This window comes from Rana temporaria, chromosome 10 (genome assembly GCF_905171775.1).
Source record: "Rana temporaria chromosome 10, aRanTem1.1, whole genome shotgun sequence".
In the NCBI taxonomy this organism is placed as follows: Eukaryota; Metazoa; Chordata; class Amphibia; order Anura; family Ranidae; genus Rana; species Rana temporaria.
The window spans coordinates 38,123,650-38,150,102 of record NC_053498.1 but is presented as its reverse complement, the minus strand read 5'-3'; the positions used below and the strand labels follow the sequence as shown (position 1 = coordinate 38,150,102).

At 45.2% G+C, this 26,453-nt stretch overlaps 1 protein-coding gene across 3 annotated transcripts in view; it reads right to left on the bottom strand.

Annotated features, from left to right (window-relative positions):
• Window positions 1–26,453, bottom strand: part of LOC120916531 (AP-2 complex subunit alpha-1) — a 168,987-nt gene that overhangs the window by 78,237 nt on the left and 64,297 nt on the right. For all 3 annotated transcript variants that reach the window (XM_040327557.1, XM_040327558.1, XM_040327560.1), the window contains exons 3-7: window positions 25,286–25,428; window positions 18,866–19,059; window positions 18,357–18,486; window positions 6,475–6,576; window positions 3,503–3,611 (exon numbers count right to left, since the gene is read on the bottom strand). In XM_040327557.1, the coding sequence (XP_040183491.1) occupies window positions 3,503–3,611; window positions 6,475–6,576; window positions 18,357–18,486; window positions 18,866–19,059; window positions 25,286–25,428 (678 nt within the window). The remainder of the gene's footprint in view (window positions 1–3,502; window positions 3,612–6,474; window positions 6,577–18,356; window positions 18,487–18,865; window positions 19,060–25,285; window positions 25,429–26,453) is intronic.

Genomic DNA, 26,453 nt, shown 5'->3' with positions numbered 1-26,453 from the left:
CCCTTAGATCATAGGTGTCAAACACAAGGCCTGCAGGCCGAATCAGGCCCTCCAAGCCATTTTATGTGGCCCTTGAACCTCTTCTGCAGCTGCAGTAGAGCTCCAGCCCTCCTCTGGTCCTCCTCCAGACTCTTACTTTCTGATTTCAAACAATGCAGCCAGCTTCTTCCCAGCATAAGCAAAGGGGGGTGCACTGTGATGTAAGGGAGAGTGGGGGACTCAACTTCTGATGGTGAGGTGGTTCTTGACATCTAATGTAAGGGGAGGGGATGCACTGGACATCTAATCTTACAGATACAATTGGCCCTTTTGGAGGGCAATCATAATGCTAATGCGGCCCACGATGAAATGGAGTTTTGACACCCCTGCCTTAGATGAACCAAAGGCGTACATATTTTTTTACCTGGTGGTGGCATCACAAATTGGTGAAACACGGATGTGCCGAGTCAGGGATGAATGGTTGATTTTACAAATTTACAGTTGAATTGCACTGATGATATTTACTGGGACAATAACACATAATATATTTGGATCCATTTCTTTTTAAATTTTGGATTTTTTTTTTTTCAAACTGTTATTTTTTATAAGTTCAATATTTTATTGGGACACATGCTGTGTTTGGTACTGCATCGTTGAACTAGTGTATAGTTAACCACTTGATGGTAGTTGTTGAAGTGTATCAACATTTAAAGTTGCACAATTATCTAATTTATTGATTGCACATTTATTGTTGAATTAGAAATATTTAAATTATATATTAGTGCAGTTATCACTTTTCCTTTTTTACCCCACTCTAGGGCAGGATATATTTTTAACTGCAGCAAACCAAAATTGATAGACATGATTAAGTGTTGTTAGCGCCGGTGACACGTTTTATACATTTATAGATAGTAGCATCTAGCTCTAAACTGATGCGATTAAATCGCTGCGTGCAGAAGAAGCTTCTTCCTTAACTAAGGAGTCAATGCAAACTTGACACAAAGCCTTCTTCCAACCCTCTGGTAACTTTGTTTTACACGAGGGGCATCTCTTTGTGATAGTTGGATCAGAGCTCTTAGCCTGCCAAAAAAATAACAAAGAGAGAAACACCAGTATCCCAGTGAGTCAAACCTGCCTCCTAACATGCTCACCACAGGTAGTACAACAGCCAACTCCCTGTGCCCAGACAGGCCCCAGCCACCAGGGGGAAAACATGGAAAGAGGCACCACAGTATACAGGGTAGATCCCACATACCCCCTTACCTGGGCCTTGCTTGCTGGTGCCTGTCCCACTCGCTGCTGCCACAGAGTCCATCGTGGTGCTGTGTTCAGTGGCTCCAAACGCCGGTTCTGGAAACTATAAACGCCACTAAACACAGTGAACGTCTGCCGCCGCCTAAGGAGCAGCTTCAGGAACAGTCCTGTTCACTCTGAGCTAAAAAGGGAGGAGCCCACTTACCAGCTACCCTTGGCGCGGCGTGGGGAGCAGGCTCTCTGGAGGAAGAAAAAAAAAAAAAAAAAAAAAAGTATGGTGGGGTAGGCAGTCTGGCCTCTCAGGACAGCACCTAAGAGACCCTCCTACTAGCTGTTCCCTGGCCGGAGGAAATACAAAAACCGATGAGCTGTGGGGAGAAGCCTCCTTTTAAAGTGTGGTGGAGTTTGTGTTTCCCGTTTCCTAGTGGGTGGAGCCACTCTCTCATGTGCGGTCCTGAAAGACGATAAGGGAAACATCTGTTTTCTGAATCTGAGCAGTAGCCTTCAGATAGACCTTAACTGCTCTCACTACATCCAAATAATGTAATGACTTCACTTCTGCAGAACTGGGTTCTGGAAAAAATGAAGGGAGAACCTTATCTTGGTTCAAATGAAAACCTGACATCACATTAAGTAGAAAGGTTGGATAAGCTTTGATTCCGTGGAGTGGAACCAATTGTGGGTGTGCCTCTCGGGATTTGGATTTGGCCCCAACTTTATTCGCTGGGTCCAGCTCCTATATCAGTCCCCGAGGGCCAGGGTGTTTGTGAACAGCTGGCTTTCTGACCGATTCCCGCTAGAGAGAGGGACTCGACAAGGCTGCCCCCTTCCCCCCATGCTGTACAGCATTTTAAATTTGATTCCCGCGCGTGCTGGTAAAACAGTCAGACCCAACCTTCACCCATCATGGCGGGCTATGTCAAAGACCTTCAGGGACTGGGGCCCTCTTAGGATTTCCACTCCCCTGGACCTGTATCACACCCAGTCACAAAAAAACGTTGGTATCTGGTGCATAACCAAAGCACTGGTTTCCCGGGTCCAGCTCTCCTAAGAGAAACATTACAGGCAAAACCTCGCTCTTTCCCGAGGCTCAGGTACCATTCACTTTGGATGGGTCCGGTTGTATAGTCCCCATGATCCCGGAGGATCTTCCAGCGGAGCTCTTCAAAAGCACTTCAACAGTGACCAACACCTTAGACACTGTCGAAAAAAACTACACTGGTACTCCCAGTATGGGAGGGGACTTTCTGTCTGGGGTGTGCCAGTGTCCATCACCTAAAGGTAGGCCTATAACACACACAGTTATTACTATGCAGCTCTGTGTCACGTGATGTACGAAAACTAAATAATATAAACTTTTTGCCTAAGAGATAGCAATGGTAACTTTTTCTTATAAAAATACTTTTGGCCTGGCAAGCATGCTAACTCAGTGGCTGCCTTAAGAATGGGTTTCCTTTAAACATTATTATTAATAAACAGGATTTATATAGCGCCAACAGTTTGCGCAGCGCTTTAAACATGAACACGTGTTTACTTTAAGCTAAGAAGAAAACATGTATGTTTATGTACTCTGCAGAGATCCTCAGGAGGCACAAAGCCTGGTATGCACTAATAAGCAAAGGCCTTTGCCTGGCCTTGACCCAGTCAGCATCTTACAAGTTTTGTTAAAGTGGTTGAAGTTAAATTTACACTATCATATCTGTTTATTCATGCATTGTGCCTCGGTGTAAAAAAAAAAAAAAAAAAAAAAAAAAAGCTATATACCTGTTGCAGCGGGCGAGACCAAGGATCCCCCCCCCCCCCCCCCCGCTGTCAGTCAGCAGGAGAGGAGAGACACAGGGGCACATTACATGAACAGAGAGGTTAATGCAAAGGTAACCCCAATTTCAGCAAGAGGGCAGGCAAGGACACAGAGCCGACAGACAGGGAGGGGGGAGAGGGGGAGGAGAACAGAGGAGAGAGCGTATGACGGAGACACGTAAACTGACCACGATATCAGGGCTCAGCAGCCATGATACACAGTGGTCAGTTTACAAAGGGGATGGCAGAACCAGGCAGGATCAGCCAGGTATTTCTGGCGATACAGGGGTCAAATGACACAGCACAAGCAATGTGCTGGATAACGTGCTTTTAAAAAGGAACATGTTTTTTTCCCCCAGGTTAAAAAAAAAACACTGTAAGGTTTATTGCTTTTAAAAGAGAACACAGATTCCCTTTAAACTCCACTAACACAAATATACAACTGTTAATGTCAAGAAAATTACTTTACCTGGAGGAGGATAACACTGGAGAAGGCGCAACAGCTTTACAGAGAGCCAGGGAGCAGGGACAAAATAATATGTATAATCCTGCAGATCAGTGGAGGCTGAAGATACAATCTGTCAAAATGGGACAGATATTAGATTTTTGATAAGCTGCCATTATAGGCTGTAATTCTTATTCTTTTTTATTGAAAATGTTGCAACCCCCACCCCCCCTCAAGTAAACACGTATTAACTGTACACAAGGGGGAACAGTCCATTGAAATGGATCCACATGGTGTGATATTTTATGAGTCTTGTGTCAAAAGGCTTTTGTTCACATCAGGATGGCTTTTCACCTTATACATGACTGCCAAAGCATTGCAAAGCAGATTGATGCAGCAAAATTATGACGTAATGGATGTAAATTTCATGTGCAATGCAATGTAAAAAACAAACAAAAAAACACTGAATTCATTCATCAACACAAGTCCAAAGACAGAGCACCTAAACCTGTCTACATAAATGGATAACATCTGCTTCTGTTCGCCAGTCAACCCATCTTTTTAAATTTTGTGCAATGACCAGTGAAAAACAGATAAAAGGAATTTAACCGGTTCCCGACCGACCCACGCCGATAAACTGCGGCAGAATGGCTCTCCTGGGTGAAATCCCGTATGGGTACGTCCTTCCCTTAAGTGGGCACCGGAGGTGCGTGCTGAACCCGCGGGGGACCCGATGCACATGGCCGGCGGGCATTTTTGCTGCTGGCTACGCGCGATCACGAGAGCCAGCATGGGGATTGTTGTGTGTAAAACACACACACCCATCCCTGTGCTGCCAGGGCAGAGGCGACACATAGTTTATTCCTACCAAGTAGGAACAACGATATGTCTCCTCACCTAGTCAGTCCTATCCCCCCAGTTAGAACATGCCAAGGGAACACATTTAACCCCTTCCCTGCCAGTGACATTTACACAGTATTCTGTGCATATTTTTTTTTTTTTTTTTTTTTAAAGTGTATTTTGTGCGTGTACTCGAGAGAGGAGCCGGACTGCAGGAGTTGGGAGTAGGCAGGCCTCCCCCAGAGGCAATCTGCCACCTTTCTCCATGCCCCGGGTGGCAATGGCGGGTGTGTGAGGGGGTCCTCCCACACAGCCCGCCCTACCTGCTCCGCTTTGAAGCCCAACGGGGCAGAGGGACTCCCTATAAGGGAGTGAGAGGATTTGCCCGCTCAACCAGCCCTGTTAGTCCTTCGCCTCTCTTTTTAGAGACCGCGTGGTCAAAGTGCGTGCATGTTAACCCAATTTTGAGTGGGTGTAAGTGTGGTGGTTTTTGTGGGAGGGGGGTGGGCGTACTAAGCGCAGGCTTACCTCGCATAGCACACCCACCGGGAGCCGGGCTGAGACCACCAAACTCAATTCACATGTAGCCGAGACCGGGAACCGAACCCCTAGCTGCAGAGGTGAATGGCTTGTCAGCGCAGTGCCAATCGCGTTGAGCCACCGCAGCTCCCTCTGTGCATATTTATAGCACTGATCGCTGTATAAAATGTCAATGGTCCTGAAAAATATGTCAAAATGTGTAAAAAAAAATGACATATTTCCCATAGTTTGTAGATGCTATAACAATTTTTTACCAAAAAGATGTAGAAGAATATATAAAATCAGCCTAAACTGATAAGTTTATATTTAGTTTATATTTATAAGTTTATATTTGGGTTATTATTTTCAAAATTGTCAACTTTTTGTTTATAGAGTAAAAAATATAAACCGTCGAGGTGTTCAAATATCACCAGTAGAAAGCTCAAAAAAAAGTGAAGGTGAATCTCCCCAACGAGGACACAGACAGCAATGAAAACTTGACAGGGGTTCCAACCCAACCAAAAACCTGGGACACAGTAAAAACAAAATGCAAGGATTTGCAAAGTTCATAAACCCATATTTTATGCACAGGAGAAAAAAAAATTAAAAATAGAAGACATATCAAATGTTTAACCACTTTAATAAAATCGGACACTTTCAACCCCTAACTGCCCAGGTCAATCATCACCGCTGTCGCACTGAATGACAATTGCTGGGGTCATGCAACACTCTACCCAAGTGAAGTTTTTATCACACAAATAGAGCTTTCTTTTGGTGGTATTTAACATGTTTTTCTTTGTTTCGATTATAACATTTTAAATTTCGACATAAATTTAGGCCAAAATGTGTACGGTTACATTTCTGGGGTGAAAATAACCCAAATCCATCTTTATTATTTAGTCTGTACTGCCAAGCTGTTCAGCTGCAGACAGTAAACCTTTACAAATCAAGGACAGGACAGATGTGTCTGCATCCAAGGGTGCACATCTGTACCCAACCACAGATAATCTACCATGTGCGATTACATGTAAATAGCTGCGGACAGTATCAATCTGTCATTGATGTGTACGTGCTTATGGTCTGCCAAGTCAACAGAAACCTTTAGCAGCACCAATCACAAGAATACACTGATCTGGGCAGTCCATCCCCAATCGCCCATGTTCATGAGCCTTAAAAGCCCAATGCAACCATTTACAGTCAGTCATTTTCAAAATGTCAGTTCCTAGTGTGCATTCCAGTCACAGGTGAATGGTAAAAATAGGTGTTTCAGAGAGGTTTTACCTTTCCCCATAAACTGCAAAGGCCCATGTGGCACAACAAAAATAACATTCCAGTCACATTCAGCAGGCAGAACTGCTGCCGGAAATGACACACTTATGTAAATGGGGCCGCATCATTAACTGGCCTGCAACAGTGTGCAGTGCAATGTTAAACCAGACTATAGCCACATATCGTCTCATCACTGCCTGGTAAACTTCCTTTTCAGAGGGGCAGCAGACTGCCACAGTTGTAAACTTAACCTAATATTTCTGACGCAAACAAGCTGTATATAAAAATGCTTCTTTCATTAAACATCTGCATGCCCAAGTGTTTCTTTGTAGTGGTCTCCCTTAAAAAACAAAACAAAAAAAACTTACCCGACTGAGTCTGGAAACTGCCAGAGACACACATGTCTTGAAGTCGTCTGGATTCTTTCTGCAGAGGCAAGTTATGAGGCTGACAGCTGCAGTCACCACTCCCTGTATTCATGACAAAACACAAAAAGTAGATGTAGGACGTAAAACCAAAAATTCAAAGCAGAACTCCAATCAAAGATAAAAACAAAACAGCTGGCTAAAGACCAAATAGAAAAAACTGTTTGCTGCAACATTCAATGTTGCTGCCCCTGTCTATCCATTAAAATGCATGTGCCTCCACTGTGGGGACGCTCATTGTATAGTGTTAGGACCACAGATTACAGGGTGCCTTGGCGCGGCTCTGTGGCTCACGCATGCGTTTGCAAATGCGTGCGGACCGAACCCCTGTTTTTAAACGCATACTGTTAGACAGGTTAATTGGTTTTCTGCAAGCTGGTCGGTAAGTAGGCTTGGTTTTTCCCTGGGCATTCCCCAGGTTTTTGTTGTTAACATTTAATGTCAGTCTAGAGATTTCACCCACAGTATTTACTAGGGTTGCACCGATAGTAGCAATGGTGCAGATACCGCGCATTTGCAGGAGTCCTCGTACAATGCTTTGATGTTTGACCCGATACCTGGGTAGTGGGGGTGATTGGTGCGGCGGTGGGGGTAGTTACAAGCATCGATCTCAATGTATATAGTTACATAGTAGGTGAAGTCCAACCTATGTGTGTGACGATATGTCAGTATTACATTGTATATCCCTGTATGTTGCGGTCGATCAGGTGCTTATTTAATAGTTTTTTAAAACTATAAATGCCTCCCCCCCCCCCCGCTCCCCCGCTGAAACAACCGCCTGTGGAAAGGAATTCCACATCCTTGCTACTCTTACAGCAAAGAACCTTTTATGCAGTTTAAGGTTAAACCTCTTTTCTTTGAGGGGCCACGTGTCTCATTAAACTCCCTTCAGTAAAAAAGTTTTATCCCTAATGTGGGGTCACCAATATGGTATTTGTAGATTGAAATCATTAGGGCCAAAACAACTAATCGATTAATCGACAACTAATAGATTATGAAATTAATCAATTACAATTTTCATAACCGATTAATCGGCCAGTAACATAATGGGGTTAAAAAATAAAAATATCCCTTTATAGTACAAAAAGAGCAAATCGCTACTGTAAATATTACTTTCACTGTCCCACAGTAAAAAAAAAAAAAATTAACCCCTTACAGTTGCGATTTGCTCTTTCCTGGTGCCTCCATGGCAGCATACCTGTGACAAGCTCCTCCCTCAGGACTAGTGATTATAAAAGAGCTGGTTAGCCCCCACATTCTCCTTTTTTCCCCCTCATACCTCATGGCAGTGAATACTGGTCGAACGTCCTACCTTCTGCATTCAGCAGCGTCCATCCGGGTTCAAGCCTCTCCCGGATACTGTCCCTTCTCTTGGGCAGCTAAACGCTCTAATAAGGTTGGGAGTCCCTTCTATAGGGTCTTTTTGGACAGGCAGTTTGTCTCTTAACTAAGAGCTCTATCTGCAGTATTTCTCAGGCATCTGGCTCCCATGGTAACAGAGGCAGCAGCTATTACCTTTATTTATTTATTTTCTCCCCTTTCTTAGGCTTCCTTCTGACCCCTCTTACTTTTCTCATTGTGCCCCTGTCATCCCCCCCCCCCCTCGCTTCCCCCTGTCATCCCATCGCTTCCCCCCCTGTCATCATCCCGCTTCCCGGTCCTTCTCTCCCCTTTAGGGATCGCACGCACTCACCCCCATATATATACACACACACTATATATATATATAATAAAAAAAAGGGGGGGGGACCAGTAAACATGGAAATGTTGTCCCGTTTAGCCAAGTTAAGCCATGACCCTTAACCCTTTCCTGTTCTTTTCTTAGCCGCTTCCTCTACTAATCCACCTAACATGAGCCATTCGCCGCCCATACAAGATCCTACTCTACACTTAAGGTAAGGACCTATGTCCAGGTAAGTTTACGCACGATAGAATAAAAAAAAAAAAAAAATGTGCACCGAGGCTCGTACTCATGTGTTGCAGCCCTGTACGCCAGAAGACGTCTAAAAAGACCTCAAGGCGACATAAAGACTCTGACTCAAGCCCCAGCAGATATAGGTCTTCCAAGCGAGGAGACCATGGGAGTGGCAGGAAGTCATCGGCCGAAAAACTCCATTACTCGCGCTCCGCGAGACCTAGATCTCCAAAGTGTCAAGCCTGTGGAGCTACCCCTCTTCTACATAAACGGATCTGTGGAGATTGCCTGAGGGACTATGCGACGGAGTCTGAGGGCCTCCAAGTGGCGGACCTGCTTAAGAAGGCAATAAAATATTATTTTGCAGAATTAGTGGCCACAATGCCGCCGCAGCAACCGGTATCTCCTCCTCAGGAGCAACTGGCTGAGGAGGCCATTCCCGGGCCGTCCACTAGTGGAATTCTTCGCACGCCAGCTGCTTCATCCTCTAAGCATCAGGAGGAGGATGACTCCTCAGGGGACTCCTCTGATGACTTGGATGCCTCTGGCTTTGCCTTTGCCATGGTCCAGCCCTATGTACAGGCAGTAAAACAGGCGATTGGCTGGGAGGAGACAGACAGAAGTCAAGAAGTACAAGGCGTACTTCCCCTTTCTCAAACGCCAAATTTTCTTTTTCCCTCTCATGGACGAGATTAAGGGTGTGATTGAGGAAGAATGGGAAAAGACGGAAAAAAGATTTTCCCTTAATCGCATGGCAAAACTATACCCTCTTTCGGAAGCCGACACTGCAATGCTTGAGGCCCCTCCAGTGGTCGATGCAGCAGTGGTAAGGTTAACAAAAAACGTTACACTTCCTATGGAAGACTCAACTTCATTTAAGGATCCACTCGATAGAAGAATGGATCTCGACCTCAAGAAAGCTTACCAGAAGGCGGGCAATGCTTGTAAACCTGCGATAGCCCTAACATCAGTGTCCAACGCGCTATGTACCTGGACAGATAATATAGAGTCGGCAATCCAACAGGATATCCCAAAGGAGGACATTATCAAGGCCTTAGACGAGCTAAAACTCTCCAGACTTTATTGGGGAAGATCGATTTAGTTCGATGCTCCGCAAGGTCAATGCTCCACACAGTAATGGCCAAACGGGCCTTGTGGCTGAAACCATGGTCAGCAGACATTGCATCAAAACAGAATTGGTGCAAAATACCGTTTGATGGGAAAGCCCTATTTGGGGAGAAATTGGATAAAGCCATCTCTCGCGTTACTGGCGGGAAGGCAGGATCCTGCTAAGTCCTTTTGACGCCAAACCATTCCAAGCGATTCCTGTGGGGGCCAGACTCCAACACTTCTCGAAAATATGAGAGCAAAAGTGCAGGGATCCTTGGTTAATTTCCACTGTCAAATACAGGTACTTCTGGACATTTCTAGACAAACCCCCCAAAGACTTCTTCTCTCCAACGAGGGTATCAAGGTCCCCTCAAAAAGAGGAAGCACTCCAGCAGTTTCTTCTCTTTACAGGAACAGCAGGCAGTAATTCCAGTACCTCCATCACAAAGATTTACAGGTTTTTTCTCCACCCTGTTTCTAGTCCCCCAAAAAAAAACGGAGGTTGGAGACCTGTCATAGACCTAAAAAGGCTAAAAATCGCTACATTTTCTTCATTTTCAAGATGGAATCACTACAAACAATCGTCCGCGTAATCCAACCAGGGGACTGGATGTTATCAATAAACTTACGGGATGCTTACCTGCATATACCTATACTTCCTTCTTTCCAGAAGTATCTGAGGTTTGCAGTAGGCCAGGTACATCTTCAATTCTGGAGTCTCCCGTTTGGCCTCTGCACTTCACCAAGAGTCTTCACAAAGACCTTGATTGCCATTATAGCCCCTCTAATGGAATGGTGGCTTCGAGTTTACCATTACTTGGACGATCTTCTCCTGGTGAAGGATCCAGCCCAATTAGTGGAACACAGGGAAGTTCTTCTGACAACGCTAGCAGAATTTGGATGGAAGATAAACCAGGAGAAGAGTCACCTTTCTCCAAACCAGGAAATGATTTATCTGGGCGCACTGTTCAACACAGAGAATGGAACAGTATCCCTTCCACCTCAGAAGGTGACATCTATCATTCGGCAGATAATTAGTGTGAGTGCGAGACCCTATCTGCCCGCCTCGAACTGTCTGAGCCTGATAGGCTGGATGTCGTCATGTATCCCTATGGTCCCCTGGGCCCATTGGCATTTGAGATATTTCCAACTGGAATTCTTGAGGCAGTGGAACAAACGGTATCTATCTCAACCCATACGCCTGACGACCCTGATGCTCAGAAGTCTTCATTGGTGGATGAAGAAAACACACGCTGATGAAGTTACCACCGATGCCAGTTTAGCAGGCTGGGGAGCATACTGCAACCAGATCTCAGTGCAGGGGAGATGGTCCTTTCATGCAACAGGCCTGGTATCAAATATCCTGGATAATCGGGCAGCCTACCTTGTATTACTAGCCCTAGAATTCGAGATCACAGGGAGACCAGTTCGACGGATGGACAGAGCCGCTGTATCTTATATACACCGACAAGGAGGGACGCACAGCAGGTCCCTGCTGAGGGAGGTGGAACCCATAATCCTCTGGGCGGAAAGAAATCTAAAAGACCTAAGGGCAGTCTACCTGCCCAGTCATCTCAACTCAAGAGCCGACCTCCTGTCTCGCAGGTTCATAGATGCCAACGAATGGTCTCTGCACCCAACAATTTTCAACTGGATAGTGAACCAGTGGTGGCTCCCTGAGCTGGACCTATTTGTGACAGCGTGCAATACCAAGCTTCATCTTGAGGCTCCCACATCCCCAGGCGAAAGCAGTAGACGCTCTCTCAGCCCCCTGGGCATGCAATCTGGCCTATGCCTTCCCTCCTCGGCCTCTCATTCCAAAACTCCAGGCGAGGATCATGATAGAATCCACAACAGTAATAGCGGTTCTACTATACTGGCCAAGACGTCCTTGGTTTCCTACGGCAATGTACCTGAGCCTCCAGTTAAAGTTCCGTTGATACCCTTCCTCCTGTCTCAGAGATATCACACCCATCCAGATCCAGGCAGGCTGAATCTTCACATCTGGCGGCTGAAAGGCAAAGGTTTGAATCCCTAGGATGTTCCAGCGAGGTTATCGCAACCCTCCTCAGGGCTAGAAAGCCTTCCACAAACAATATATACGATAGGGTGTGGAACAAGTTCAGGGCCTTCATGATTGGCATCAATTTTTTTTAAGGCCGTCAGAAAGATCTGACCACCCACTAAACAGTCTTTTCCCACCTTGGACCTCGCTATCATCCTAGAGTCCTTAGCCAGCCCACCTTTTACTCCTATGGACTCGGCATCACTTTGGATTCTAACCTTGAAGCTTACCTTCTTGATAGCCATAACCTCTGGCAGACGAGTTTCAGAGCTCCAAGCTTTAGGGGCAGATGATAATCATATGATATTCTACTCTGACAGAGTGGAACTCAGAACAGTACGAGGATTTATCCCCAAGGTCGCATCATCCTTGACCATGTCGGAACCCTGGGCACTCCCAACGTTTTTAGAACAGGACTCCGGTTCTATTCACGAACTGGACATTGCCCCCACCATGAGATGTTATCTTCAGGCCACGGTATCCTTCAGAGACTCTACCAGGTTGCTCATAATTCCCTGGGGGAAGAACAAAGGCAAGGAGTTGTCGGCAAGAACAATTGCCTCATGGATCGTTAAGCTCATCCACAAGGTGTACAGGACGAGGGGGGTCTGGACCCCCCTTTGATGGTCAGGGCGCACTCCACTAGGGCAGGATCTGCCTCTTGGGCGGCAAGGGCAAACGTGTCAATCAAAACCATTTGTAGGGCAGCGACCTTGTCGTCCCAACATACGTTTCTGAAGCATTACCGGGTAGACCCAGGAGCTCTCTCATCGGTTGAGTTTGGCAGACAGGCGATCAAATCAGCCGTTGCTTCCTCTAATGATCAATGATAATAATAATTCCTTTGAAATAAACCTCTAAGCATCATCCCACCCATCTCAGCTAGTTATTTGTCACAGGTATTCTGCCATGGAGGCACCAGGAAAACAGAAAATTGTACCATACTTACCGTAATTTTCTTTTCCTGGTGCCTATCCATGGCAGCATACAATCCCACCCTTGGTATTCTATATTACGGAGAATGTGGGGCCGGTGCTAACCAACTCTTTTATAATATTCACTAGTCCTGAGGGAGGAGTCAAGGCGGAGCTTGTCACAGGTATGCTGCCATGGATAGGCACCAGGAAAAAAAATTATGGTAAGTATGGTACAATTTTCAGTTTTTTTTAACTTATTTTTGTTTTTTTAATCCCATTATGTTACTAAACATCTCAGGCCTGGGTTCACACCTCAGTTTTTTGGTGTTTTTTGCAGAAACACACTACAGTTCATTTACATGTTTTCCTATGGGACACGTTCACATCCATGATTTTTTTTTCAGCTGCTGCGTATTTGAAAAGGGCAAGGACTTTTTAATGCAAAACGGTTCAGTTTTGTTTGTTTTTTGTTCAATATACTTCAATAGAGAAGCTGCAGAAAAGCATGTAATGTGTCTTTGCTGCAATTTGTGTTTTGTAATCTGCCCGACAACAAATTGGCCCAAAAAAATGTAAAAATGCAATTTTTTTTTTTTAAGGCTATTATCCAATTAATCAAAACAATAATCGGCCAACTAATCGATTATGAAAATAATCGTTAGTTGCAGCCCTAGAAATCATATCCCCTCTCAAGCGTCTGTTCTCCAGATAGAATAAGTTCAGTGCTCGCAAACCTTTCTTCATAACCAATATCCTCCAGACCCTTTATTAGCTTTGTTGCCCTTCTTTGTACTCTCTCCATTTCCAGTACATCTTTCCTGAGGACTGGTGCCCAGAACTGGTGATGCCGGACCAAAATCTTGTAAAGTGTTGAGCCCATCATCTACTACAGGGGTGTCAAATTGGCGGCCCTCCAGGTCCCATCATGCCTCTGCCTGTGGGAGTCATGCTTGTAACTGTCGGCCTTGCAATCTCATGGGACTTGTAGCTGGAGGGCCACTAGTTTGACACCTGTGATCTACTAGGACCCTTAGGTATTTTTCCCAATTACCCCATCCTCCAGGTCGCTTATGAACAAATTAAACAGGATTTGTCCCAGCACAGAACCCTGGGGGATCCCATGTCCAACCCCTGACCATTCTGAGTATTCCCCATTTATCACACCATCTAAACTCGCAGCCAGTTTTTAATCCATGTTTTTAATCCATGTACTCATCCTATGGTCCATGCCAACAGACCTTAGTTTGTACAGTAAACGTTTATGGGGAACTGTGTCAAATGCTTTTGCAAAATCCAGATACACCATGTCTACGGGCCTTCCTTTATCTAGATGGCAGCTCACCTCCTCATAGGTTAACCACTTAAGCCCCGGACCAATATGCTGGCTAAAGACCCAAGGTGTTTTTACAGTTCGGGACTGCGTCGCTTTAACAGACAATTGCAAGGTCGTGCGACGTGGCTCCCAAACAAAATTGGCGTCCTTTTTCCCCCACAAATAGAGCTTTCTTTTGGTGGTATTTGATCACATCTGCGGTTTTTAGTTTTTGCGCTATAAACAAAAATAGAGCGTCAATTTTGAAAAAAATGCAATATTTTTTACTTTTTGCTATAATAAATATCCCCCAAAAACATATATATTTTTTTTTCCTCAGTTTAGGCCGATACGTATTCTTCTACCTATTTTTGGTAAAAAAAAAAAAAATCGCAATAATCGTTTATCGGTTGGTTTGCGCAAAATTTATAGCGTTTACAAAATAGGGGATAGTTTTTTGCATTTTTATTTATTTTTACGACTAATGGCGGCGATCAGCGATTTTTTTCGTGACTGCGACATTATGGCGGACACTTCGGACAATTTTGATACATTTTTGGGACCATTGTCATTTTCACAGCAAAAAATGCATTTAAATTGCATTCTTTATTGTGAAAATGACAGTTGCAGTTTCGGAGTTAACCACAGGGGGCGCTGTAGGAGTTAGGGTTCACTTTGTGAGTGTTTACAACTGTAGGGGGGTGTGGCTGTAGGTGTGACGTCATCGATCGTGTCTCCCCTATAAAGGGGATGACGCGATCGATACGCCGCCACAGTGAAGCACGGGGAAGCCGTGTTTACACACGGCTCTCCCCGTTCTTCAGCTCCGGGGACCGATCGCCGCACTCGAGCGGCGATCGGGTCCGTGGGACCCGCGGTTCCGGAGCTTCGGACCGGGTCGCGGGAGCGCGCGCGACCCACGGCTGGGTACAAGTACAGGACGTATATATACGTGCTTGTGCCCAGCCGTGCCATTCTGCCGACGTATATGTGCAGGAGGCGGTCCGGAAGTGGTTAATAGATTGGATTGGCAAGAAAGATTCTTCATGAATCCATGCCGATGGCTGCGAATGATACCGGTTTTCATTACAAAAATCTTGTATATAGCCCCTTATCATCCTCTCCAAGAGCTTACATACTGTTGATGTTAGTCTAACTGGTCCAATTCCCAGGGATGTATTTTGGGCCTTTTTTAAATATTGGTGAGACATTGGCTTTTCTCTATTGGTGAGACATTGGCTTTTCTCTAATCACTGCCAGGAAAAAAATTAGGGACAATGGTCTGGCAATTACTTGACTGACGGTGATTTAATAATGTTAAGTTTCCAAAGTATAATTTTAATTCTGTCCTCCGTTAGCCATGACGTTGCTTCCTGTGATGTGTCATAAAAACAAAACACTGCAGTTTTGGTTACTGAAGCTCCCCCCCCCCCCCGATTCCCTTGTGAAGACTGGTAAGAATAAATGTATTTACCTTGTCAATCTCCCCATCCTGTGTAACCAGATGTCCTTCCTTTATTCTTTATGCAGCAATATGGTCTGTCCTTTTTTTTACTGTTTCTTGGGATTTTTTTTTTTTGCTCAACTCCGCTATGTGCCTTTCGTGTTCCATCTTGGCCTCCCTAATTGCACCCTTGCATATCTTGGTGCATTCTTTGAAAAGTCTGAATTCCGATAATGATCCCTCAGCCTTGTATTTTTTGAAGGCCTTCTCCTTTGCTTTTATACGCATTTTTACATTGGAGTTAAGCCATCCAGGACTTTTATTCACTCTTTAAATGTATTTATTTATTATTATTTAATGGGATGCACTGACTAATGCCCTTATTTAATATTCTCGCAAAGCAAACCCATCTCTCCTCTTCTTTGTTTCTAAGATTTTATCCCAACTTATATCTTCTAGCAAGGTTCGTAATTTAAGGAAGTTGGCCCTTTTGAAATTCAGTTTCTTTGTGTTCCCCTTTTGTGTGATTTATACTGAAATTGACTTGTGATCGCAGTTTCCTAAAATTGCCCCATATTTCCACATCCTTGATCAGGTCAGTATTGTTGATAATCAGTAGATCTAGTAACGCCTTGTTTTTAGTTGGTGCGTCTACCATCTGACCCACAAAATTGTCCTGCAAGACACTTAGGAACTGGCGAGCCTTAGACGAATCGGTGGTTACCTCTACCCAGTCTATGTCTGGATAATTAAAATCCCCTATTATGAGAACACTTCCCATCCTTGCTGCCAATCCCCCTACTTTCTCAGGTTAGAGTGCCTATAGCATACTCCCAGTATTTTCCTCTTGGCTTTATCCCTTTGTAGCTCTACCCATAAGAATTCCATCTCCTCCCTAGCTCCCTTATTGATGTCATCTCTCACATTCAATTGTACATTATTCTTGATATATAGGCATACCCCTCCCCCTTTTTTTACCCTCAATAACCCTGTGTACCGAGACTGCAAATAGGACTTGTTACTATACTTACCTCGGCTTTATGTGCTTTAGTTATCCTACCACTAATACCCTCTGGAAGATGTTCATTGCTGCCTATGTCTACCTCTGGACCGCCCCCCTCCCCTCCCCCCCCCATCTCCTAGTTTAAAAACCCCTCTAACTTTTTGGCCATTTTCACTCCCCGCAGATTTGCACCCTCCTCATTTAGGTGCAGTCCGTCCCTTCTACAGAACTGGTGACTGACTGAGAAGTCGGGCCAGTTCTCCAGGAACCCAAACCCCTCTTTACTACACCAGCTTCTCAGCCACTTGTTTACTTCCCTAATCTCCCTCTGCCTTTCTGGTGTGGCTCAAGGTACAGGTAGTATTCCTAAGAATACTACATTGGAGGTCCTTTTCCTCAATTTAGCTCCAAGTCCCTAAAATCGTTCTTTAGGACACTCCATCTGCCTTTGACTTTGTCATTGCTGCCAATGTGCACCATGACAGCCCGGGTCTTCCACAGCCCCTCCCAGTAATCTGTCCACCAGATCGGTGATGTGCCGAACCCGAGTGCCCGGTAGACAGCATACAGTCCTCCATCACCAGAATCGGTCTATCCTTTCCCTTGGCTCCCCCCCCCTCTCACTGGAGAAGTTCTTCCCTGGCAGCTAGGAGAGTCCCTCAGCTCCAGCAGTGCTGGTCCCTGACCGATTTCACCAACATCATTTAATGGGGCGTACTAATTGGGATGCTCCGGCCTCCCTGGCACTTTCTCCTCTATCCTTCCTGACTGTATAGATTTCAATAAAGCAGCTGACAGCCAGTGTCTCCTGTCCATTAATTTTCAGTGCAGCTGAGACAGGGACTGGGGAGTGTGTGTCCTCAGTCCCTTTCCCTGTCTCAAAGGGGAGATGTCAGGGGTCGGTTTAGGCCCCCGATAAAAAAACACACATACAAAACACACTGAAAACCACCCCGTTTTAAAACAGGAGTTCACATGTATCATTCCATCATACTGTATATCCCAAGATAGGATAAACATTCCACCCATTTCAAGACACTGTGCAAATCATTGCTTTACTTCCAAGACAGCCAACTGCAGATCTAGAATTACTGGTTTGCAATATAAATTATAACATGAGTGAGTGAATAACTTGTATAGCGCTACAAATGCGAACTGAAATCGCCACAGAAAAACAAACAAGGCACCTCTAAGTGCAAAAATTTTAAAACTTTTAATATCCCCTTAAGGGGTTAAAAACACTTACAAGATGGTGGATGAAGCAGGCATGTAGCAGGTAAGTGTGTCCAGAAGATGTTCCAGTGGCAGGGCAGTCCCAGTCCGATGATAAAGCTTCCAGCCAGGTCACTGGCTGAAGAAGGAACCAATGAGCCGTCCCGCCTCTATGACACACTTCCTGCCCTCTTCCTGGTTGTGTTCCATGCTGGTTTTTGTCTCGCTTCCTCTGACATCATCCCCAGGCTCCATCACCATTGTGTTCCCTAAACACTCACAGCACAAATTGGCTTTTATCCTGTGGACTTCCCTGGAAGCTCTATCATCAGACTGGGGATATTAAAAGTTTTATATTTCTGCACTTAGAGGCGCCTTGTTTGTTTTTCTGTTCCCATTAGAGATCGCTTGTCTCCCTGAGTGCTGCCTAAAGTGTGTGAAGATCTGCTACCCTCTCCAACACAGACTTTATCTGTCAGGATTCGAATTCTTGGAGCGCCCTGGATATACACATTTTTCTGGAACTGAAATCGCCCATTTTCTTCTTTAGCCTTCAGAAGAGGTGGGTCTTAATTTTTTAGGTAGTAGAGCCATTTATTGTAAACTACATACAGTTGTTTGACATTTTGGTCTGGTTGTTTGGGGTACGAATTAAATGATTTGTTTGACTCTATCCACTGTCTTGCAATAGGGAATAATACTCTTATTTTTTGTGATGGAATGGGAATCTGTATAGTTAACACTGTCAAAGCAGGAAATCCAACATTTGCCTTCTTACAATACTTAACTTATATTTAAGTTATTCTCCAACCAGAGAATTACCTCCAGACAAATCTAAAGTACGTACCATATGTTGATCATTAAGGAGGTGGACCACACGCGATGTCCATTCGCCCATAGGCACAAGGTCGGGTGAGGTCTTGTAAAGTCTTAACAAGCAAAGAGCTGCACTCTGCTTTACGCTGTCCATGGTGTCACTATTAAAAAGGACATGACAAGAAAACGGATTAGGAGGATTGCAGAAGCTACTCTGAGCAGGATGGCCGATATCATGCATCCAAAAGAGGAACACCAGCCTATCTGCTAAAAACACACAGAAGAAATGTTCCTGCTGTTATGCTGCTTAACAGAAGGGTGACAACACACAACAAAACCTGCCGTTTTGCAGACACCATCTCCTGCCTGCAATTAAATATTGGCACACTGGTTATGCCCACCCAGAATCTTTCCCTCAACTTGGCCCACCTGAATATATCATTTCAGACCACTCCTTTAAACCCAAGGCACCACCGGCCTGATTTCCACTTTCAGCTGGCATTTGGCAAGCCTCCCACCTAGGTTTTAGAAAGCAATTACCCAGCAACAAGGATTCTGGGGATCTCTGATGCAAAAGCTTCTGCCATTTCTCTGCTGCCAACATTGGCGATGCAATGCAATGCCAGGCACATGAAAGTGGGGTTGCGGCTGGCCAGGTCATTCTTGATTGCATTATTAATAAGGCGGATTAGTTCACTGTTGGAATTCACCAGAACAGAGATAAAAAGGTAGCCCTAGAACAGAGAAGAAACACAATTCATTAGAAAAGTCACTGGCAGTACCACAAATAATTTCTTATGCTCCTAGTATTTATTTATAAGATCTTGTTTGTGCTATAGGCAAATATTTAAAAGGACCTTTACTAAGGAAAGGAAGTTCTGCTCCCTACAATCTCCCCATCCTCTGCAATATGAAAATGCTTGTTTTCATTTTTTTATAACTATACAGTAAAACCTTGGATTGCGAGCATAATTCTTTCCGTAAGCAATATTGTAAACCAAAGCACTTTTATATCAAAGCGAATTTCCACCTAAGAAATAATGGAAACTCAAATGATTTGTTCCACAACCATTTATTCATAATTCTTTCAGTCTATAGTCCATATAAAAAGATTATAGCAATGTGATAAGTTGTGTAACCATAAAATGTCCAACAGAGTATAAAAGAGAAGAGAGGCGCCTACAAGTGTAGCAATATGGTTACATTTAATGAAGGCACAACATTTAGCAACTCACACGTCCTCCTCACCGCCGGCTCTCAAAGCGGTCAGTCTGAAATCGTGACCGGGAAGACTACCCTGCAGTAAAGCGACCTGAAAGCGAGACTTGAACCGCTCGTGGAAGGGACAACGACATCAATGGTGGTGAGGAGGATGGTATATGTGGACAGCTTTACCCCCGGATGCCTGCATACATAGATGTGCTTGTTTTAATCATCAACCATGTGAGTTTCTAAATGTTGTACCTTCATTCAATGTAACCATATTGCTACACTTAGAGGCACCTCCCATCTATTTTATACTCGGTTGTGACATGACCCTACTCTTATATCAAGTCAAAATTTATAAAAAAAACTTGATAGTCTTGCAAAACGCTCTCAAACCAAGATTTTACTGTATAAGTATTTTCCCACCCACCTTATTCTAGCCTAGGCAAGAAGAAGGACATGCGTCTGCTCCCACACATCCTTGTCACATTTCCCAGAAGGCTACAGGCAGGCATAGGGTCTCACAATGGCCAATAAGCAGCCTGGCGTGCATCATGGGGGCGGGTTGCAACAGCCCAGAAGAGAATGTTGAGCTTCTGATTTCAGAGGAGAAGATGGTAGTGCGGGTCCCAAGCTGCGGCATCTGGATCGCAGTAGGACAACTTGGGATTCACTGGGCAAGCAAGTATGCAAATTGATAACAACCCAGTTTAACAGTTAGGAGGGCAGGGAAGAAACAAGCTGGGGTTGGGGGAAAACAGGGAATGAAGTTACTGCCAAAAAAACAAAATACAAAAAAAAAACCATTAGCCATCTCAATACAGGGACACATTCAACCCCTTCCTGTCCAGTCTAATTTTCAGATTTTAGCGCTGTCACACATTGAATAACCATTGTGCAGTCCTGCAACACTGTATCCATATGAAATTGTTATTTTTTCCCCACGCAAAACAGCTTTATTTTGTTATTTAATCACCCCACTGTAAGGTTTTGCTACATAGATGAATAAAAAATAATAAAATTCTTAGTTCATAACATTTTGCAATTCTTTCTTCATAAATTTAGGGCAAAACTTATTTTTTGAATTCCTGAAATTGCCAGGACAAATATCCCCCAAATTACCCCTTTTTGGAAAGAAGGCCGTCCAACATATTTAGTGAGAGACATGGCAAGATTTTTTTTTTTTAAGTTGTATTTTTGTCACAATATATATATATATATATATATATTTATTTTAGTACAGCATCATCATACAACTGATGTGATGATTAGGAACACCGACTAGTGACACTTTTTTTGTGTGAAATGGTAGGGGTACAATGCACCCCTTACCAATTCACATAGGGGAGGGGGGCGGGATCTGGAGGTCCCATTTGTTAAAGGGGCTTCCAGATTCCGATAAGCCCCCCGCCTGCAGACCCCCACAATCACCAGGCAAGGGTTGTGGAGATAAGGTCCCCATCAACATAGGGACATCCTCCCCATGTTGAGGGCATGTGGCCTGGTACGGTTCGGGGGGGGGGGCGCTCTCCCTGCCAGGTTGTGTGCTCGAATAAGGGTCTGGTATGGATTTTTGGGGGGACCCCCTACGCCATTTTTTTTATTTTGGCACGGGGGTTCACCTTCATATTCATACCAGACCCAAAAGGGCCTGGTAACCTGAAAGCGAGACTTGAACCGCTGGTAAAGGGCCTGGTCCATTACCAGGCCCAAAAGGGCCTGGTAATGGACTAAGGGGGGAACCCATGCCGTTTTTTCTCTTTCGTTGATGGACGGACACAGCTCCAAAGAATCTCGACAGTAGAGGACTAGGCATACATGCTAAATGGTTAAAGAACATGTAATACAGCAAAGCCGAACAGCACCGCCCAGGGGGAGGGCCCTCTGGTTATAACCCCTCACCCTGCAGTCAGCAGCTCAGTTTTTTTTTCTGCCTAGCATAAGAGGAGAAGGACCTGGCTCCCTAGGGGCCCATTGGTCCTAGGAGAACTTTTATTTTTAAACTTTTTTTTTTTTTTAATTTGTTTGTTTTTTGACCCTGAGATCTACTATCAACTGCCGGCTTGGTGACAGGCTGGATAATATAGATCATTGTAGTCTCCCCAGTCTGGCCATCGAGCGTGAGCAGACCTTTAGCTATGCGCAGGGTCGGCCGCGACATACCCCATTACTCCAGGGGTGGATGGTGAGCTATATGCTCCGGGGCTTACTTATGACCGGGCTACTGCTGTCCGTGTCACGGTCGGCCGTGGCCGACAGCCACTCCATACTGGTTGGCAGTGGGTCTGTCAGGAGTTTCTACGCTTTGCAGTAGGGGACAGCCACTACCAGTTTATGGCTCTCTCTTTCTGCCTGGCATCAGCATCAAGGGTTTTCACCAAGGTGCTCACTGCGATTCTGGCCTTGCTGAGACAGCAGCGAGGAATCGCTATTGTGGGCTACTTGGACGACCTCCTGCTCAGAGCCGCTTCGGGCTCAGACTTAGAGGAGGATGTGGCAATCACCAGTCAGACTCTTCAGGAGTTTGGTTGGGTACTGAACCTACAGAAGTCGGTGTTGGTGCCTGGAGTACCTGGGCTTAATTCTGGACTCCTCAGAGGCGGGAGTTTACTTCCCCCTTGCAGAAGCTGCAGACTCTTAGGTCGGCGGTAAAAGCTGTTGGCATCCCACAGGTGGTCGACACTGCGCTTCTGCATGAGAGTTCTGGGTCTAATGGTGGCCACCTTCGAGGCGGTACTGTATGCTCAATTCCACACTTGGGTCTTGCAGAAGTAAATCCTGTCCAAATGGGACAAGTCTCCGTTGTCCCTGGATTGTCAAATCCGGGTGCGTCAACCAGTCAGGGCTTCCCTGGTATGGTGGCTAAGATCTCCGGTCCTTCAGTCCAGGAAGTCGTTCCTTCCTTTTCACTGGACAGTGATCATGACAGACGCCAGTCTGACCAGCTGGGGGGGGTTTTCCGTCAGCACAGGGTCGATGGACGCAGGAGGAATCCTGCCTGCCGATGAATGTGTTGGAATTTCGGGCGATTAGACTGTGCCTCTTCACGTGGTCTCTGAGGCTTCAGGGACGTCCTGTCAGGATCCAGTCGGACAATGTCAACCATTAAAAAAGGAACAAGAAGCTCAGCTGCAGCATTGGAGGTCGCGCACATCCTTCGATGGGCAGAGCGGAGAGTGCCGGCCCTGTCGGCGTATACATTCTGGGTGTAGAAAACTGGCAAGCAGACTACCTATCGCCAGATGTTTGACCAAGGAGAATGGTCACTACACCTGGATGCATTTCAGCTACTTTGCCGGAGATCGGGAACGCCAGACGTGGATCTCCTGGCTTCTCGACTCAAATCGGAAAGTATTGAGGTTTGTGTCCAGGTCAAAAGATCCCTGGGCGGACGCGACGGATGCGTTGGTGGCTCCATGGGGGCAGTATTGGCTGATATATGCCTTCCCTCCCCCCCGCTGAAAATTCTTCCTTGTCTGCTTCGCAGGGTGGAGACCAAGGGGATCCCAGTGATTCTAATTGCTCCAGATTGGCCTCTGTGCCATTTGTATGCCGACCTTGTACGCCTGGTGGCGGATGTCCCTTGGCAACTGCCAATGCAAGAGGACCTTCTGTCTCAAGGTCCTATTCTTCATCCTGTTTTACAGTCCCTGGCTTTAATGGCATGGCTGTGGAAAGTCAGGTACTGAGGGACCGGTGTCTGTCGGACTCTAATTTTGAGGGCTCGGAAGTCTTCTAGGAAGATCTATCATTGCACGTGGAAGGCCTACATCTCAAACCTATCCACCCGCTGCAGTACCCCATGAACGTCAGGTGGAGCTCGCCCTCCGACCAGAGAGTTTTGTCCCCGCCAGGCCCCTGTAGTGAATATGTGCGTGCAGCTGCTACTAGAGGCAGGTGTTAGAGGGAGTTCCATAGTATAGGTAGACGGCAGACTTGTCTCGTCACTCCTCAGTGAATTCTCTCGGCTCCAGTACGGACTTTCCCTGTGACTGTCCATAGCCAGGACCCGGAGCTCGCCCCTCACCGGAGACACACAGCCGTTACTAGCTGTACAGTGCGCTTGGAGGTTATTGTGTGTGTGTGTGAGGGGACTCATCTCATCTGCAGCAGTGACATCATCCTGCTACTGGAAGATTTCCCTTTCTTTTTCATGTTTGACATCTGGGAATGTTTTTTCTGGTTTGGATATTTTATCCCGCCATATCGGGTCCCTGCTTTGGAGTTACCAATCCGGGAGGAGGTGCCGTGGATGAGAGAGGAGATGACCTGCAGATCTGGTTCCCTCGAGTCCCTGCTTTGGACATAAGCGCAAGCGATCCACCACTGTAGGGCGAGTTGGATCCACATTGGAGGGTACGAGTATTTATTTCAGCCCAAAGGTGAAGGCACTCCCTGGTGACGTTTCTGAACAGCACACCACTCCTGCTTATACAGAGATCAGTTGAAGTTATTGATTATTTCTTCACACCGATTTGGAACATAACTCTGTCTAGATTATTTGGAGCTGTGTTCATCCATGAACTTCAGAGAAAAGGATTTTACGGCGAGTACAAAAATCCTATTTTTTCAATGACTTATCTGTATTGCTGGGACCCAACAATTCATTATAGCCACGAGTAGGTTTAAATTACTTCTCCTCCCCCCCCCCCCTTTAGAAATGTACAGAGACCGTTCTAAAAACGGGAAACATGCGCTACTTTACAGGCATACTATAGACACCCCCCAGGTACAAAATTTAAAGGAATATTTCACTTTTATTGTTTCACTTTAAGCATTATTAAAATCACTGCTCCCGAAAAACTGCAGTTTTTAAAACTGCAAACACTTTTTATAACAATAATTTTCATATTAACCTTTAAAATTAGCACTTTCGATTTCTCCCATAGACATTTAAAGGGTGTTCCGCTGCTTTCGAATTTGCCGCGAACACCCCAAGTTGTTCGCTATTCGGTGAACAGCCAATGCTCGAGTCAAACCCATGTTCAACCCAAACATAAAGCTCATTCCCAATTGTGATAACACGAAAAAGATGGGCTGCGATTGGCCATGTCTGTACCATGTGAACACTGTGACAAATTAGAGAGAACACAGGAGTACATAATGGATGGTATGAATGGTTGCAATCCATTCTGTAAAATTGTCATGTGAACGGCTGTGATTGGTCATAGCGATCACATGGTACTGACAGCGGGCCAGTACACTAATCTCATCCACAGCGGGTGACAGATCACACTACAGTGTTGCCCATGGGGTGTGTCATTTGTCAGTTATCTGTCTACAGGCCAGATCGGAAACGGTGTATAAATAAAAAAAAGTTAAGACTCATGTATTTTTTAAACAAAAGGCTTACTTTATCAAGCAATTTCAAGTAAAGGCAACTAGTGAGCTACGAATGCCGAGCAAGCACTGCAACTGTGGTAAAGTCACAAAGTCCACTCAATGTACTTACACCAAGTGCTATGTAACCCACTGCAGTCATATTTCACAGAGCCCTCACATGCGTGATGGGTTACAGATTTGTTTTTCTTCTCCGCTTCATGCATCATCAACAAGATTTAAAAGCTCTCCAGTGAGGTTTGAAATCGGATTGATGGCTGTGATGAAGTAACTCCATTGAACCTAGTTCTAACACCTTAATACATTATACATGTGACAGACAGCAAACAGTGGGTGCGATTAGGAAAATGTCCCTGTATTACAAAAACATATTCTCAGGAAAAGGTTGACAAGAACACTTGCATTGCTACTTACAATCTGTTTTTCTGTGTATTTGTTTGAGCTCAGCAAGTTGACCGCTTCCATGTGTCCAAAATCGATGTCATGGCCAAGCAGGAAGATGAAGAGCAGTTTACATACATATTTCTTCTTACTGTAGCCATCCAGGGCTTTATCTCCTAATCCAAAGAAGAAAAAAAAAAAAGGGGGGAACAGACATGAAGCCTTGGAATTTTTTTTTAATCTTTTGCCAATTAATTCTTACAAGAAAATAGGCTGCTAAACAGAAAGTTTTTCCCACTTTAAATGTTCAAAGCTTGCAAGGACAGAAGGACTTATTCGCTAACTTCCTAAATCCTCGGTTTTTCTCACTTTGCACTGTACAAGGCACTGGTGTCTTGTGCACTTAGGTCTTGACACCATTCGTAAATAAATTTGGCCAATAAAGAGGTCAGATCTTGTGCCCAGCTTAACCTTTAATGTAAGAACTGTCAAAGCGGGGTCTCCTTTGCTTATAGTGTGGTAGCGCAATTATGCTGTACATGACTAACACTGTGGATTTATTGTTGTGTGCCGAGGTGCCTTATTTTTCTTGCATTTCTTCTTGAGGTTAACAGCGCCGCCCAGGGGCCAGTCCCTCCGGACATAACCCTCCTCCCTGCAGCATGCAGCCTCAGTTCAAAACAAGCAGTACAAACCTAAAAAAGGAGGGGTGAGTGCGGTGTCTGTCCATGGACGACAGAGAAAAGGATTTTACGAGTACAAAAAAAATCGTATTTTCTCTTTCGTCCATGGACGGACACAGGTGTCACAAGTCTTGACATATGGGACGTCCCCAAGCAGTGTCAAAAAACGAGGGGTGGGAACAGTATCAGTAAAAACAAACAACTTCACCCCAAAAAAGCAGAGCTCTTCAACGGAGGAGGTGCAACTTTAAACAGCCGCCTGCAAAACCTTGCGCCGAAAGAAGCATCTGAAGATGCACTCACATCAACCTTGTGAAAATTTGGAAAAAGTGTGAACGGACGACCAAGTCGTCACCTTACACACCTGTGAGACAGACGCTTGATGTCGGAAAGCCCAGAAAGCACCAATAGCCCTGCTTGAATGTGCCGTGACTGGAAAGGGGGGTGCCCACCCTCTAAGAGCATAGGCCTGGATGACGGTCTGCCTAATCCACCAAGAAATGGTGCCTGACGAGACC